Below are 14,757 nucleotides of genomic sequence, written 5' to 3' on the forward strand. Positions count from 1 at the left end.
GGAATAAAGAGCCAGGCTCTTCTCAGTGGTCAAGAGACAACAGACACAAACTGAATCCCAGGAAATTCCATCTGTCCATTCAAAACCAAAACTCCACTTTAGTTTTTTTTTAACTGTGAGGGTGGCAGAGATTCCCCAGACAGACTGTGGGCTCTCCATCCTTGGAGATATTCAAACCCCACTGGACACAATCCTGGGGAACCTGCTGGGGTTGCACATGTTTTGAGCAGGGAAGTTGGAGGTGACTTCCTGCCTCAGCTCTGCTGGATCCCAGCCCAGGGTGTGAAATCAGCCTCTCCTCCACCACCCTGAGCAAACACATTTGTTGAAGCTTCTTTCTTACTCCTATCCCAATGAAAATTGTCATTTCAAGTTTTAAACCTGACCTTTGTCAACAACAATATACTCACAAGGAACATCCAAACCACAGTTTTTCTCTCAGTATAACTTTCCACACAACTTTTAATTACTCATGCATTGACATAATCATGAATTTTATTTTAAAATTCTTCTCTGGAGTGATCTGAGTTTCTGTAGACTTACTGATCCTGAAAGCACCACCTTAACTTTAGCATTTCCAGGAAATAATTGGATAAAAAATTGTTATATCTTTGACACGTAACACCAATGCATCCTGCAAAAACATTCCCCCCAATCCCTGAAGCTTTAAGATTTAATTACCTCTTAGAGATAGTTTAGACTTTTTGTTATATGTCAGTGGAATCCTAACACAAACGAGTCCTTGGGAGGAACATTATTCCCCTACAATAGGATTTGCATGTTTTAGGTTCCTCTGCAACACCTTTGCAAATGGTATTTTCCTGCCAGTCTGCTCTTGCTCCCAGGCTGATGCAGAGTCTGTTCTCATTTATAAACACTTCCTAAGGAGACAAACATTAATTTTATATAGTATAATTTTTATCTCTCACCAAAATAAACGACTTTCTGATTGAATGGCAGAATTAAAAAAAAAATCTGACATCCCATTTTCCCTGAGTGTGGCAACTGAAAGGGTGACTCCACCCAGCTATCCTAGTTGTGCCTAGAAAGCTGGGAGCTCAGCAGCAGGAATGAACTGGGATGTGCTGGCAAACAAAAGCTAGAACAACATTTCAAAAGGTCCTGGTGGGTGGTCTGCCAGTCCTTCTGTGACTTGCCAAAACAGTTCTGGGCTGACTGGTCAGTCTAAAAATCCACAAGTCTTTCAGAAATCCTCCCATTTGCAGTTCCATGACTTGTTTTCGCCAGGAATGAACAGGTTGGGATAAGCAGCATCACTGTCTCCCCAATAACCCTCGTTACTCTTAACTTTTTCTTTATTTTCCCTCTTATTTTTACTCACCCAGAGTGGAGGTTCCAAAGATGGACTGTGCTGGGAGCAGCAGAAGGAGCCAGGCAGGGCCTGGCCTTGGAAATTAAGTTATTGCTGTTTCCACTTTCATTTCCCTACTGTCTCTGGTTTATTTCTTGGTTTAACAAAAGTTCATTAGTTGTATCTGCATTCAGTCTCCAGCAACTGGCAAAACTGAAAATACACATTTGATTCAATGCTATGGGAGCTTCAGTGAGGAAAATCCAGGAATTTTTTGCCCTGAGGCAAATGTTGAAGGATGAGGCAGCAAATCAACTTATAGAATGCAAAGCTGTATCTGCCCAGATATTATGATCATTTTTTCATTTACATATAAGCACCCAGGACAGACTTAAGTGTATATTGAGTTATTTAAGACCAAAGAAAGGAAACCCAGGTATGAAGACACAATATTTGAAAAAAGGTTATTTTATTACACAAGAGTAAACCCATAAAGGAAAACAACCACCAGTCACAGCCCAGCAAAGAGACACCAGGAAATCTTCATCCACTCCTTGAAACTTCTCACAGACTATGCACACTCATGACTTACTTTCAGTGGACTGCAATGACATATATTAATCAGAGAATCTTTACTAAAGCAGTAATTATTGCGAAGTTCTACAGTTCTAAGGGGGTGTTTGAGTAGAAGTACTTAGCACAGATTAACATTCTTTTAATGATATGACTTACTGGGATCTGAATGAAAATGAAGTCATAGAGTGTGTGCTCTGGGTTGGCATTGTGGTGGTTTCTCAGTGGCAGAACACAGGACAAAACTTCACCAATCTCTCATCTTTTCCCCCCTCCTATTCATTTATCAAATGGTTACATAGAAACAGCAGGGAAATTAATTATGCATATTTTTAGCACATTGGAAAGTTAATGAAAAGTTAAATACAACTTAGGTGTGTGACTGCACAAAGGACTTATTTGACCTTGCTAAGCTTGAAAAGGCATCCTAAGATAATGTATTTCAAGTGTGCAAAAATACAAAATAGGTTATTACAACACCAATACAGACAGTTTCATGCCTAAGTTCTCGTGTATTTACAGGAAATGACTCCACTTTAAGGTGGGTAAGGACAAGTAAACCCTCCTTGTGGCACAGTGGAGCTCAAATGTTCAGATGTTCCTCAAGAAGCCACAGCCTCCAATAGACCCTGCTCTGCACAGGGATGAACAAAGACCCTGCAAATGTTCCCATGTACCAACCTTTGTCACAGTGGCTGTGAAATATTGCAGCATTTTAGAGATGAGCAAATGGGAGGGAAGGGACAGAAGGAGGTGAAGGAGAGGGAAGAAAAACCCTTTTCAGTCTCAGGGTTTGCACACTGAGAGCCCCAGAAAGCCCCTGGTGACCCTTTGATCCTCCATCTCACTTTTGCTTTTCCATTATTTGTTAAGTCTTGTTTTAATGTTAGGCCATGAACCTCTTCTTGCCCCAGGGCAAAGCAAATTACATGTAAGTGGATAGAGATAGCAAGGGTAGAACAAACTCCCACACTTCAGCAACACAAAAAATAGAATGTTTTATTCTCTATTTCCTGCTCCTGTGTAGCAATGGAGAACACAAGAGCTGAAGGGCTGATGGGCCACATCCCAATCCTCCACCCCCACAACAAACACAATGGGAAGAGTTGCTTCTGTTTATCCATTTGTGAACTAGAGGTAAGAGTTTAAGGACTTGAAAAAACATTCATGTTTGGTTTGATGTTTCTACAAAGTTTCAAGGTCAGCAATTTAAATACTGTACCTGAGATGTAAAAAAGTTCTTACATTTAGCTCTGCTGAGACTCCCAGTCCAAGTTTCAGATTCACCTAATGGAAGCAGATCAGGTCTAGGTTATCTTTACTGACATATCCAAAGAATGAGAGATGAAGGATGTCACATTGCTGTCTCTCAGAATGGTAAATACAGATGAGCTGTGGGAAGTGATTTTTAATATCATTGTTATCCTGGGAAAAATACAATATCCAGCAGAAACCCACACATGACTCTCAGACAGGGGCACATGTACCAGCAACCAGAGGACTCATCTCAAACCCTTATAACCTGCTATCGACCTTAAACCACTAATTAAACTAAAAGAAAATTGCATTTTTGTGTAAATATTCATTTTCCTTGATTAAATCTCTCTTCACCTGTACAGCCTTTCTGTCTGTAGTCATTATTGCATTGCATTATTATGGAGCTCCTGAGTGCCAAGGGGCAAACTCCTGGTTAAGTCACTGTCTCACCCACAGTTAGAAAAATTTACTCTCTGAAATGCACCTCTTTGTGTCGTCTTCTCCACTTTTGCTACTCCAGATTAATGTAACATATTGCAGCTTTTCTATGGTTTGCGTGTTGGGAAATGATACAATTTTTTCAAAGTGATTATTCCACGTGAAAAAAAGGTTTTGAACTGGCAATATTTCAGGCATGCTGTTACAAAAGTGTATTAAAATGTGCTTGATATTATTGCTCCCTATAAATTACTTTGGCCTCTTGCAACTTTTAATCCCTTAGAAGCATCAGCTTAAGGAGACAATCTTGCAATAAAGAGACTACATGTGCTCTGTGTTTCTGTGCCCTTATCTTCCCTTTTTCTTTATTACAGACAGTTGCATGAAAATCTTTCACTTTGTTAGCACTCCATTCCTTTCCTCTCCCCCCTCCTATTATGATGGAAATTATTTAAGAATGAACCTGCTGTCCCTGACTCCTGGGTCAGTGTCTCTCTTTCTGTTTTGACATCATATAATGAAGATTAATTTGGATTCAGGACCGCAATGGGCAGCTTTGGGAGAAGCACAGAGACAGAGCCCACATTGCTACTGAGCTAAGGCAAAGCAGGACAAGTCTCACAGGTTTCAAGTTCCTGTATTAACTTTTAAAAATGCCAGTCTGCAAACAATCAGCATGTTTCTCACCTTAAAAGAAAATATGAGTTTGGATTTTTCCCCCTCAGTAGCTTCACTGTTGACATCACGTATGCATGATGTAAATAATGAGTTTAGTAATTCTCTTTTCTGCACATCACAAAAGAAATCTGAAAGCAGGAACTAACCTGGGACAGACTGAGAGCCTGGGCTTCAAGAAGACATTTAAAAATATTAATATACATTCTTGAACCAGCAGCTGCACCAGGCCTATCTGGAAAACAGCAAAGCAACATGACTACCATGCTTAAGAAGTTCCAAGTGTGTCACTGATGGCGGGGACAATAAAAGGTATTAAGACTGGAGACCCTGGAGCTGTCACAGTGTTTGTGCCTTTCAGGGCCAGCACAGAGACAAGTCCTGCTTGGGAGATGTAGATTTGAGTCTGATGAGCTGAGTTTGCACACAAGGTACTAGAAGGGAAAGGTAGGAATTAAAAAACCCTCTGCCAGTGATAGAACCAGCTCAGGGAACCCCAGGACAGGGAAGTGATGCTTTGGGATCCTCAGGGCTGTGCTGTGCAACCTCAGGCTGGTACACCCAACAATCCACCCTGCTTATGAGGCTGTGCATCCCCAGGAGACCAGCTGCAAACAGCATTTTACACAATAATCAAGGTCAGTGGTAAATATTTGACAGTTTTGTCAAACTCCATTTGGCTGAGTTTGCTCTTTTTCTTCCTGATGAGCCGTTTGTGTTTTGTACTTGATAGAACCGACAGAAAAATGTCATTTGGATACAGACCATTAAGTCCACATTTGCAGGATCTTTTTGTAGATTTTTCCATTTTTAAAATGATGAATGTTACTGGTTCTTTGCTGTTTTCCTCGAGGGAGGGAAGACATCTATTTGGGGTCTGCACAGTCTGAAGTAGCCAGTGTTTCCTGGCTAATGTGCAGGAGTGCTAAAAGCAAAAGCCCAGGTTTGCAGGGCAGTGGCTTCACTCAGCCACAGAGAGGAAAAGATTCAGGGCCTCCTGAAAAACTGAGATTCAGAGCTCTGGAGTATAAAATTCAGGAAGTCTGGCAGCAGAGAGAGGTCAGGAAAGCATAACCTTGCCATGTTAACCATCAGCACCCCTGGAACAGCCCAGTACAGAGGTGCTGATAGCACAGCACCAGTGCCTAGATCCCCACAGTCACTGGGCAGCCGTCACTACACTGCTGCTTTGGGATTTTTTCCTTCAAAGAGATACTCAATTTCCCCCTCATTTAATTTCAGGGTGGGGAACATGGAAACACTGTGGCCATTATTCATCTCCTCTGTCAGTTGTGAGCAGTAAGTTTATGCCCCTGAGAGGAGGGCAAAGCAGCTGAGACAGGCATTTTTTACAGACCATTAAAACAGGGTAAAGGAGAACCCCAGACATTTTCTGTGCTAATTAATTTGGAGAATTAAGATCAGGAGTAAGCTCCTCCCAAGTCCACAAGACTAATAGTATGACCCAGTGATTTGCAGTGTAAGCCCTCCAGTGTCCTTTGGGGCAAGTAGCCATCACACAGAAAAATAAATATAACCTGTGCTGGTTTGTTGGTTTTAATCCTCTTTCTGTGCCTTTATTCCAGTCCCTTTGATTCCTCTGACAGAGATGATGGTCTCAGTTGGATGCTGTTTGACACCAGATGAATGACAGAGTCTTGAAGGTCTCCCAAAACTGCCAGTAAACCCCCTTTGTGCATCTGGCTTGTCCCCCCAGCAGCTGATAGACCCCAGCCAGCACAGCCCACGATGGGATCCAAGCCAGGGCTGACTCACCCAAGCAGCATTTGTTCTGGCTTGGTTCTGCCAGCTGAGATCAGAATATAATTAAATATGAAATGGAAGGCAGCAAAAGGCTCCAAGGTGCCACAGAGATGTTCAGACACCACCATGAACAACACATTATTGGACATATCCAAGCAGAAAACATACCTTGTAACATACCTTGCTCCTTTCCTTGTATCCACAGGAATCCTGATAAATGAGCTGAAATGTGTCAAGAATTTTTGCAAATCCATCTTTTCCTCAGGAGACAAAATAAATTCAAACAGTGGGCCAGAAAAGGCTTTGAGATGTTTCCAGTCTACTGTGGTGGTACAACCACTCCCAGCTCCAGGAAGAACCATCTATATCCCTTCTTAAACCTACCCTTGATGAAAATCCTGCCCCTTTCCCAGGCCACCCACTCTAGGGACAGATTAAGCACCTTCTCCTTATGTGGGGCCTAAAATCCCACCCAAGTGAAGTGCAAGTCTCCTGAAAACCAGTTCATTACTATGTTCTTTGCAATCACTATTTATTTACTGGAAGACTGATCACATCATACCCTCAGTCTTCCCTGCTGTAGACTAAACATTCCAACTCTTCTAATCTTTTTCCCCCAGGACACATTTCCCTGACTTTATCCGTGCTTCTCTTCACTGGTTTCCCTCCAAATTGTCAACTTCCTCATCATAGGGTTTCCAAATTTGGACACAGGGCTGCAGTAGGAACTTTATCAGTAACTGAGTGGAAAGATTACTCCATCATTTTCCAGACAATCCTATTTATGCAGCCCAGCACTTGCTTTTTTGGGGACTTGTGTTCTTTGGCAAGAATACAAAATTATTAGTCCTTGTTTAATTACTAATCCGTGGCAACTCCCTTTACTGTAATGCCCTTGGTTTCTAAGAGCCTAAGCCTGGTTTTTGGCTCGCTGAACTGACACAGAAAGCAACTTTTCTTTTTCATCTTATAAACATTCATGTGTCTTGAGGAATATTCCGGATCCTTCATCCTTGTTTACACTATATAACCAGCAGGATTTGCAGTATAAAATCCCCTAAAGTAACTTTTCCAAGCTGCTTCATCTTCCCCTCCTCCCACTTGCAGTGCCTGGCAGATGACACCCATAAAGATCCCACGATTTTGGGGGGTGCCAGCACTACTGATCACAGAAACATGTCCCAGCTCTAAATGCTGATAGTCTTCACCTTTGCAAAACTGCTGACTTGAAAAGGAAAGGATATTTGTCCTTCAGGTCAATGATATTCCATGGAAGTACCTTCTGCACAGCTGTCCAGCTGTCACACTTGATCAAACACAGCAAATTTTAAGTGCCAGGATGCATTTTGCTTGTTTGGGAGACAAACTGCACTGTTTTGAACACTAAGGAGAACTGGGTGGATACAGAACTCCCTTCTATCTGACCCTAGAAAATCTAGAAAAAAAACAAAAACAAAACCATCTCTTCATGAGCAATTTTATCCTATCTAAAAGGAACTCTAGAAGTCTTCTGAGGAGCTTTGTGACCCCCCTAATTAGAACTGCACAGACAGACTGGAAATTAACTGGAATACTCAGACATACTGAAATAGGAACCTCTTTCCCCCCCTCAATTACATAAAAGCTATAATTATATTTGTTACATAAACATTTTAACTGGGGAAAACATTAGATAATTGAAGGCAGCCCCTCCCTCCAAGCCCAGTTCCCCACCACTCAGAGCACAGCAAGAGTAAAATTAACTCAGCCAAGAGTGTTCCCACTGCAGAGCTAATTCCGTGTGTGGATGGGCTGTGCTGCTCTCTTGGAAAGCAAGATGTTAAAGGAAACTACCTGAGATTATTTTGTGGGTCATCTTTTGTAATGCAGCTCCATACATTGTATTTTCAATCTGTTTAATCAGTGTCAAGAGTCCATCCTGTAAGAAAGCACATAATGAGCAAAACTAGAACTTAGCAGATGGAATAATTGCTTTGTGCTTAACCAGCAATGATGAGGGATACCCAAACTCCACCTTTGCTGGCAGAAAACAGATTGTGAGCTGCAAACAGGCTGAAAGGTTGATCAGCTGCCATGCACCTCATAACAGGATGAGGAGAAACCCCTTGGCTTTTTCCCCTCCTCAAAACCTTTCTCTCTCGAAGTTCCTTGCAGAGGGACACCAACATTCACTGCATTTTTACTGCATTAAGGCAAGACACAAATGCAAGTTTGTGAGTGTTGTACATGGAGCTCAAAGAGGCAGTGAAGTGACTGTTTTACATCCTTGCACTGATGGATCCTGAGGAATGCCAGGGAGCAATCCTGTTGCTACCCTGTGCCACAGCTTTGCTGGAGCACCTCAGCCTGTCCCCAGCCTCACTCAGTGCCAGCCCTCTTGCCAACTGTGCTGCCAAGGGTGCCCAACAGGATCAGCTATGGAATCCCAATCTGGTGGAATCCCTACCTGAAGGGAAGTTCTGGCCTGGTGGGGGTTGGTCTCTTCTCCCAGGCACTCAGCAATAGGACAAGGGGGCACGGGCTCAAGCTCTGCCAGGGGAAATTGAAGTTGGATATCAGAAAAAACTTCTTTGCAGAGAGAGTGCTCAGGCATTGGAATGGGCTGCCCAGAGAGGGAGTGGATTCCCCATCGCTGGAGATTTTTCAACTGAGATTGGGCGTGGCCCTGAGTGCCATGATCTGGTAAAGGGACTGGAGTTGGACCAAGGGTTGGACTTGATGATCTCAGAGGTCTTTTCCAACCCAAACGATTCTATGTTTCTATGAAGGAAATGGGACAGAGAGATCACCTGGAGCACAGCCCAGGCTCCACAGAGTCAAGGGGGTGTTCTGAGACAAGGAGGGGATATGAGCAGGGACACAGCTCTGTGTGTGTGTAGGAGGGAAAAGATGCCTCCCTTTTTCTGTTTTAAGCCCCAGCACTGTGACTTCTGGATGTGACAACACATCTATTTTGCAGCAGTGCCCACAGCTCCCCAACACCACAGACAGCACAGCTTCTGCAGCCCAGGGGGTGCTGCAAACATTCCAGAGGGAGGGATGCACTGCCAGCAGGTGAGAGGCAACAGAATTCAAGGGAATAAACTCCTCCAGGCACTGCAAACGGTGTGACACACCCTGTGGTACCTCAGGAGTAGTTTTTCTGTGCAGAGAGGCAAGAGTGGTCTGCGATCTAATTTGTGTAACAAGCTCTTTAAGAGGAAAGCTAATTGAAGTACATAAATCCTGAAGAGCAGCACATTGAGCCAAAACACTATTATTAGCCCAACCTAGATAATGTTATAAAAGTGCATCAAGAAACCTCAATTAAAAAAATTACTAGGAAACATTCCCCACTTCAAGATCCCCAGAGAAAAAGTATTTCAAGCAATGATTAGATATTATCCAGAATAATAAAAAAAGAACACTAAAAATGGATGTGGAGAAGGAAATAAAAAGCACAAGTTCATCCAAATGGGTCACACCTTGTTCCTAACATTAACTGTCAGTATGCTTTGGAGGAAAGAGATCAGAGCCAACCGACAGAGCGGCAGCTGAAAGGAAAATTAAACTATATTCTGCCACAAAATCATTTTTTTAAATTCTACATTACTTATGTCAATGTTGATGTGCAGTTGACACAGAAGCATTTCCAGCAGTGTCTTCTGATAAACTCTGGTCTTGTTCTTCCATTACCTGTCCCAAGCATATTGAATTTTCCCCTCTGCCAACTTCTACCAATCCTACCAAAGACAGAAATAGCCTTTATGGGCATTTCCTTCCCTGTGATGTGACCAGGCTGGAGCACAAGGGCACACTTGGGTTTCTGTTCCAGTCACCATAACCCCAGAGGGGTATGTCAATGTGGACAGGAAGCCACAGCTGAGAAACTAAAAGCAACCAGATTATCAAAAAAATCAACCAAACTACACAAACCAACCAAAACAAAACAGGAGAGGGGAAGAAAAAAAAACGGGTGTGCAGTGAAGAAAGGAGACTGAGGTGAAACAGGACAGGGAAAGCACCAACATGCACATGTAGTATTTCTGACCCTGGAAAGAAACAGGGAGTGTAACCGTGGCCTTACACCACCCACTGCACTTTAAGAATCAAGACTTTGGGAGAGAAGAACAATCAAGCAACAGGAAGAGGCATCAGCTTTGACTGAGTAGCTCACACCACATGCCCTGGACAGAACAGCTACCTGAAAAGCTCCTCCTCTAATTTTTAAATTCAAGCCTCATTTGGAAAAGAGAAATAGACCTTTCTGAAGGATTTCTTGGGTCAACATCTCTAATGACAGACTTAGGGCTGGCTGAACATTCCTTGACAAGGAACAGAGCTTTGCCTCTCTCTGACAGACAATCCTTTGTGCCACTGCCCTTTGGAACAACCTTTCCCCATTCCCTGTTTGCAAGTGGCAGTTATTTCCCTATGCTGTTCAACGTGTGGTACCATTTCTCTGCAGCTCAAGCAACAGGAATCTCTGTGTTACTAAAGGTAACACCAAGACAAGTCCAGGAGACACCCAGAGCAGCTCAGCCAGGAGGCCCCAGGCAGGCAGTGCCCCCCTGTTACAGGGGTGCTGGAATCCAAGTGTTCCATTGCAGGTGCTCTCTGTACTGACCCTGAGCACAGACTGCAAAACCTGTTCAACATTCCACTACCTTTTGGGCCATATTTTGTCTCATCTGTTGTGGTTAGACTGCGAACACCCAGGAAGGAATTACTGCAGCCTCCTGTTTGCACGTGAAGTTGTGGTGATACAAACCAAAAAGCCCAGCCATGCTGAGTTTGTGGTGACCATCACCTCCTGCTCTGGGCATCACAGCTTCCCTCCCCCGAGTCTGGGTTGCTCTGTGTGTGATTCTCCATGATCCCACACACTCTCCAGGCAGCAGCACGGGGTGGTTTTGCTCACACAGCACCTCCCTGCAGCCTGTGCACAAACCACACTGAGTCTAGGTTACACAAATACAGGGCTGTCTTTGCTGACCTTCTCTTCGTGTCCATTGCCTTCTCATAGGTCCTAAAGAACTACAAGGCAATACAGAATTATCAGCAATAATTTTCCTTCATCCCTTTCCTGTGAGTAAATAATTTAAATCCTCTGCCTCTGACTTTTACCAGCATGTCTTTGTTCTAACAGTGCATCTCAAGCTGAGCATCTTCCCACAGAAAGCTCACAGAGAAAGTCCAGGGAAAAGCCAGTTTGCATTTCCAGCATAAAGCTGTCAGTTACTTAAAATCCAGGAAACCCAGTTCAGCTCAGCCTTACATAAGGTATGGGATTATTTGACTCAAGTCACAAGAGTATTTCTTGTCTTACAGACAGATTATTTTTACAGTAAACAGCTATAAATATATTTGAGAAAAAAAGCTTCTGTTGATGATTTTCTATCTTTTTCTGCTCGTAACTCAGAATGAATCCATAAATCTTGGCTGGGTTTCTACTAATTCACTGGAAAGCAAGTGTATATATATATATTTACACAGAGAAAACCTAATCCAGTCCTTAATGGAACTTGGCCAGACAACATCCCCAGAAATAGAAACCACACACATGCACAAAATGCTAAATCACAAATAACTCTTGAAAAATGCAAGTGATGTTGTGTCCCCAGATTGGCTCATTAAGGATGAGATTAGATTGCAATCATTTGCCATCTTCATTTATACTCCATCAATAATAAAGCAAAGTTACTCAGCTTAGGAACAGCAATCGCAGCTTCAGAGACGAAACCTGGATGTTCTTAATGTGCCAAAGAAGCTCCACAAAACAACACAAATTTGATATCCATGTCACTATGTCAATAAAAAGATAAGCCAGCTGACTTCCAGGGAAAGGCAGAGGGCAATGTCCAGTACTCATTAAACTGAACAGACCAGTAACTGAGGTGGGTCAGGGACTGCCATTTTTAATATTAATAATTTTCTACAAGCTGAATGTCAGAGACATGGTTCATTCAAAGGAATATTTACCATTTTGGTATGGTCCACTACTGCACAGTAGTCACACAAAGCATCTCCTTTTAGTTATTCCCACTAACACAGTGTTACTACAAACAAGCTTTGGTTTATATTCATAGTGTAAAGAAGAAAATCCGAGCAATGGAAAAACATGCTCAGCAAGACTCTGCTCTTCTCAAAATGTTACTACATTAATACCTGTCAGTACCACAATCTGAACAGCCACTGGTGGTTCAGCACAGGCCTCTTCACATCTCAGGTGTCTCTGGGGGGTCCTGATGTTTAAGTGTTGTTCCTTTAGAAATCTGAGGAAGCAAAGGACTCTGAACACAGGAAAACAAGAGTTTGGAGATGAAGCAAATTTATTGTTCCAAGTGTTGAATTTAGGGAGTATTTTAAATCAACAGCCACACATTTCATGAAAATCCAGCTAGTATGAATGGACAAGTCCAGGTAATCCTTAAATAAGTTACAAAGCTACTGTAGGATGGTGTCTATATCATAGAGCCTTGTGGGTAACCCATGGTTTAGAAAAGATGCCCTCTGCCCAAAGGACAGGCAGAGAACAGCAGCACTGAGGTACAGTCGCACTTCTCTCAGGCAAATTTCTGCATAGATATCTAAGGTTAAGGAGTTCTGACACTTTCTGAACAGCTTTTACAGTATCATAAGATAACATAATGAAAATACATTGTATTTGAAACCAAAGAGCAGCATATTAGACATGCACTGGTAGAAAACATCCTGTGTGCCACTAGAGATGTTCAAAGTAGTACCATACACAACTTGGATGTTCATCTAAAAGCATATTCATTTCCTTTGACTTCATTTCTTTGTGGAAAAAAGTCTACATGGTCTTATTCATAAAGCTGGAATTCTCAACATTCTGCTGTGGTGGGTATGACATGAACATACAGGGTCTTCATGTTCAGGTTCTTCATGGAGACGTCCTTTGTGATCTCTGAGCCAAGGAAACAAGAGAGAAACACCACAGTTAGTGCTCTTGCTTACAGGGAAACTGGGAACACTTCTTTTTTCACTTTATTCAGACAGTTCTGCTGGTTCCATCACAGTGGGACTGGGACAGAGACTGCTCAGCTCAAAATCCCCGCCTGTTAAAGCCCAGTGCATGAAATGAAGGGTCATCATGAGTCAGGATTGTCCCTGCAAGGCCTGAAGAGACTGTTTTATGTTACTAAGTACAACTTTTGAGAGTCTGTATCAGCTCACAGCTTCACATCCAGTGCCTAGTTCAGAAAATTCTAATGCCATGACATTAAATCAGCATTAACAGTACAACACAATGCACTGAAAGCCAGAGTGCCTTATAAACTGCATGTAAGAGCAGCTACACAGAAACCCCCCTCCTCCAGCAGCCCAGCTCTGATAGAATATAAACCAAGGTGTGTGCAGAGAACAGTCAAAGGAATGAGCAGACACTGGCTGCAGTTTATATGTAAAGGAAGGATTGCAGCAGCACCTGCTGAAACACTAATGCTGCCTGAAGAATGTCATACCACACCGGATCAACTCCCTAAGTCTTTTCACAGCTACATGCACACAGTTTGGAACTGTAATAGGATAAAGTCTGCCCAGCAAACCCCTGAAGGATGGAGTATATTTCTAACAGGCTGATTCAGGGTTTGTAATCACCCCTGAAACACAAACACAGAGAAATCTCACTTGTGGCCAGGAAAGGGTCACCTGCACAGTTTGCAGGAGCTGGAAACTTCTTTCACTATTACAGCTTCCATTTTTCCCGAGAACTCAGGTTCTTGCTGGCCCAATGCTTCCAGCACCCATCAGCTCTCCCAAACCACAGAGAGCAGAGTGTTTGGAATACTAGGAGGTACAGCCTTAGAACAAAAGTCACCTCAATAACAATTGTATCAGAGATTTCTTTACAAAGAAACTCAAGAGTGATACGAAACTTGGGAAGTGCAACCACAAATGCCCCGAAACCCGAGGTGGGGAGCACTGGGCTGTGTGTGAACCCCAGAGCCAGCCTGGGCAAACACAGGCTAACAGGAAGGTTTGGCACCAGCTCAAAGGACAGAGGAATAACCTCCAGACTGGCTGGGGGTGTTCAGGGCAAACCCTTTTGCAGTGCCCCACGGGTTGATCCTCACACAGCCCAGCCCATGTGGGGAGGCACCTCTGGGGTGCATCCATGGAGACCATAACAGGGCAGTTCAGTTTTCAGGAATGTGATGCCCAAGTGAAAACTGACCCCAGAAATGGCAGCAAGGAGTTCTGCTTCCATGCAACACTGCATGTCCCTTCTGACACTAAGGGCCCCATCTTGCTGTGAAAAATTCTGCATTTTTAGACTGAGCAGAGAGAATCTGCACTGATCTTTAAAGCCATTTACTAATTAAATAATTAAGGGGTCCTTATGGATCACAGTGGCTCTGTTTTTCAGGAATCTTCTTCCCATGTAGTACTCTGCTTTAAGCAGCTGGATATCCATCCACAAAGATAAAGGGTGGAGCTATAATCCAATTCAGCAATTAGGGCTTTATTCCCTCACTAACCTTCCTTCTCTCCCCAAGAATATATTCCATCAGGATGTAAAAATGTTAGTTTTGTCTGCAGAAAAAGCCAAACAAACTATGAAACTGGTCTACGAGTCTCTTATTAAATATTTCTTTTTAAGATGCTGAAAAACCAGGCACTACATGAAACTACTATTTTCAACAGTATTTAACTCAGTAATTACTTTCAGAAACTGGAAATTTGATGTAAGGACATGCTCCTTCCCCTGCCAGCTCCTCCAGGGCAAGGCTTGG

The 14,757-nt window shown here is 42.9% G+C and overlaps 1 protein-coding gene across 3 annotated transcripts in view; it reads right to left on the reverse strand.

Moving 5' to 3' along the window:
- Nucleotides 1-12,101: 12,101 nt before the first annotated feature.
- Nucleotides 12,102-14,757, reverse strand: part of IARS1 (isoleucyl-tRNA synthetase 1) — a 100,212-nt gene continuing 97,556 nt past the window's right edge. For all 3 annotated transcript variants that reach the window (XM_071550515.1, XM_071550517.1, XM_071550516.1), the window contains exon 35: nt 12,102-12,929. In XM_071550515.1, the coding sequence (XP_071406616.1) occupies nt 12,847-12,929 (83 nt within the window). In that variant the 3' untranslated portion in view covers nt 12,102-12,846. The remainder of the gene's footprint in view (nt 12,930-14,757) is intronic.

The sequence above is a fragment of the Pithys albifrons genome, chromosome 3 (assembly GCF_047495875.1).
Source record: "Pithys albifrons albifrons isolate INPA30051 chromosome 3, PitAlb_v1, whole genome shotgun sequence".
NCBI classification, from domain to species: Eukaryota; Metazoa; Chordata; class Aves; order Passeriformes; family Thamnophilidae; genus Pithys; species Pithys albifrons.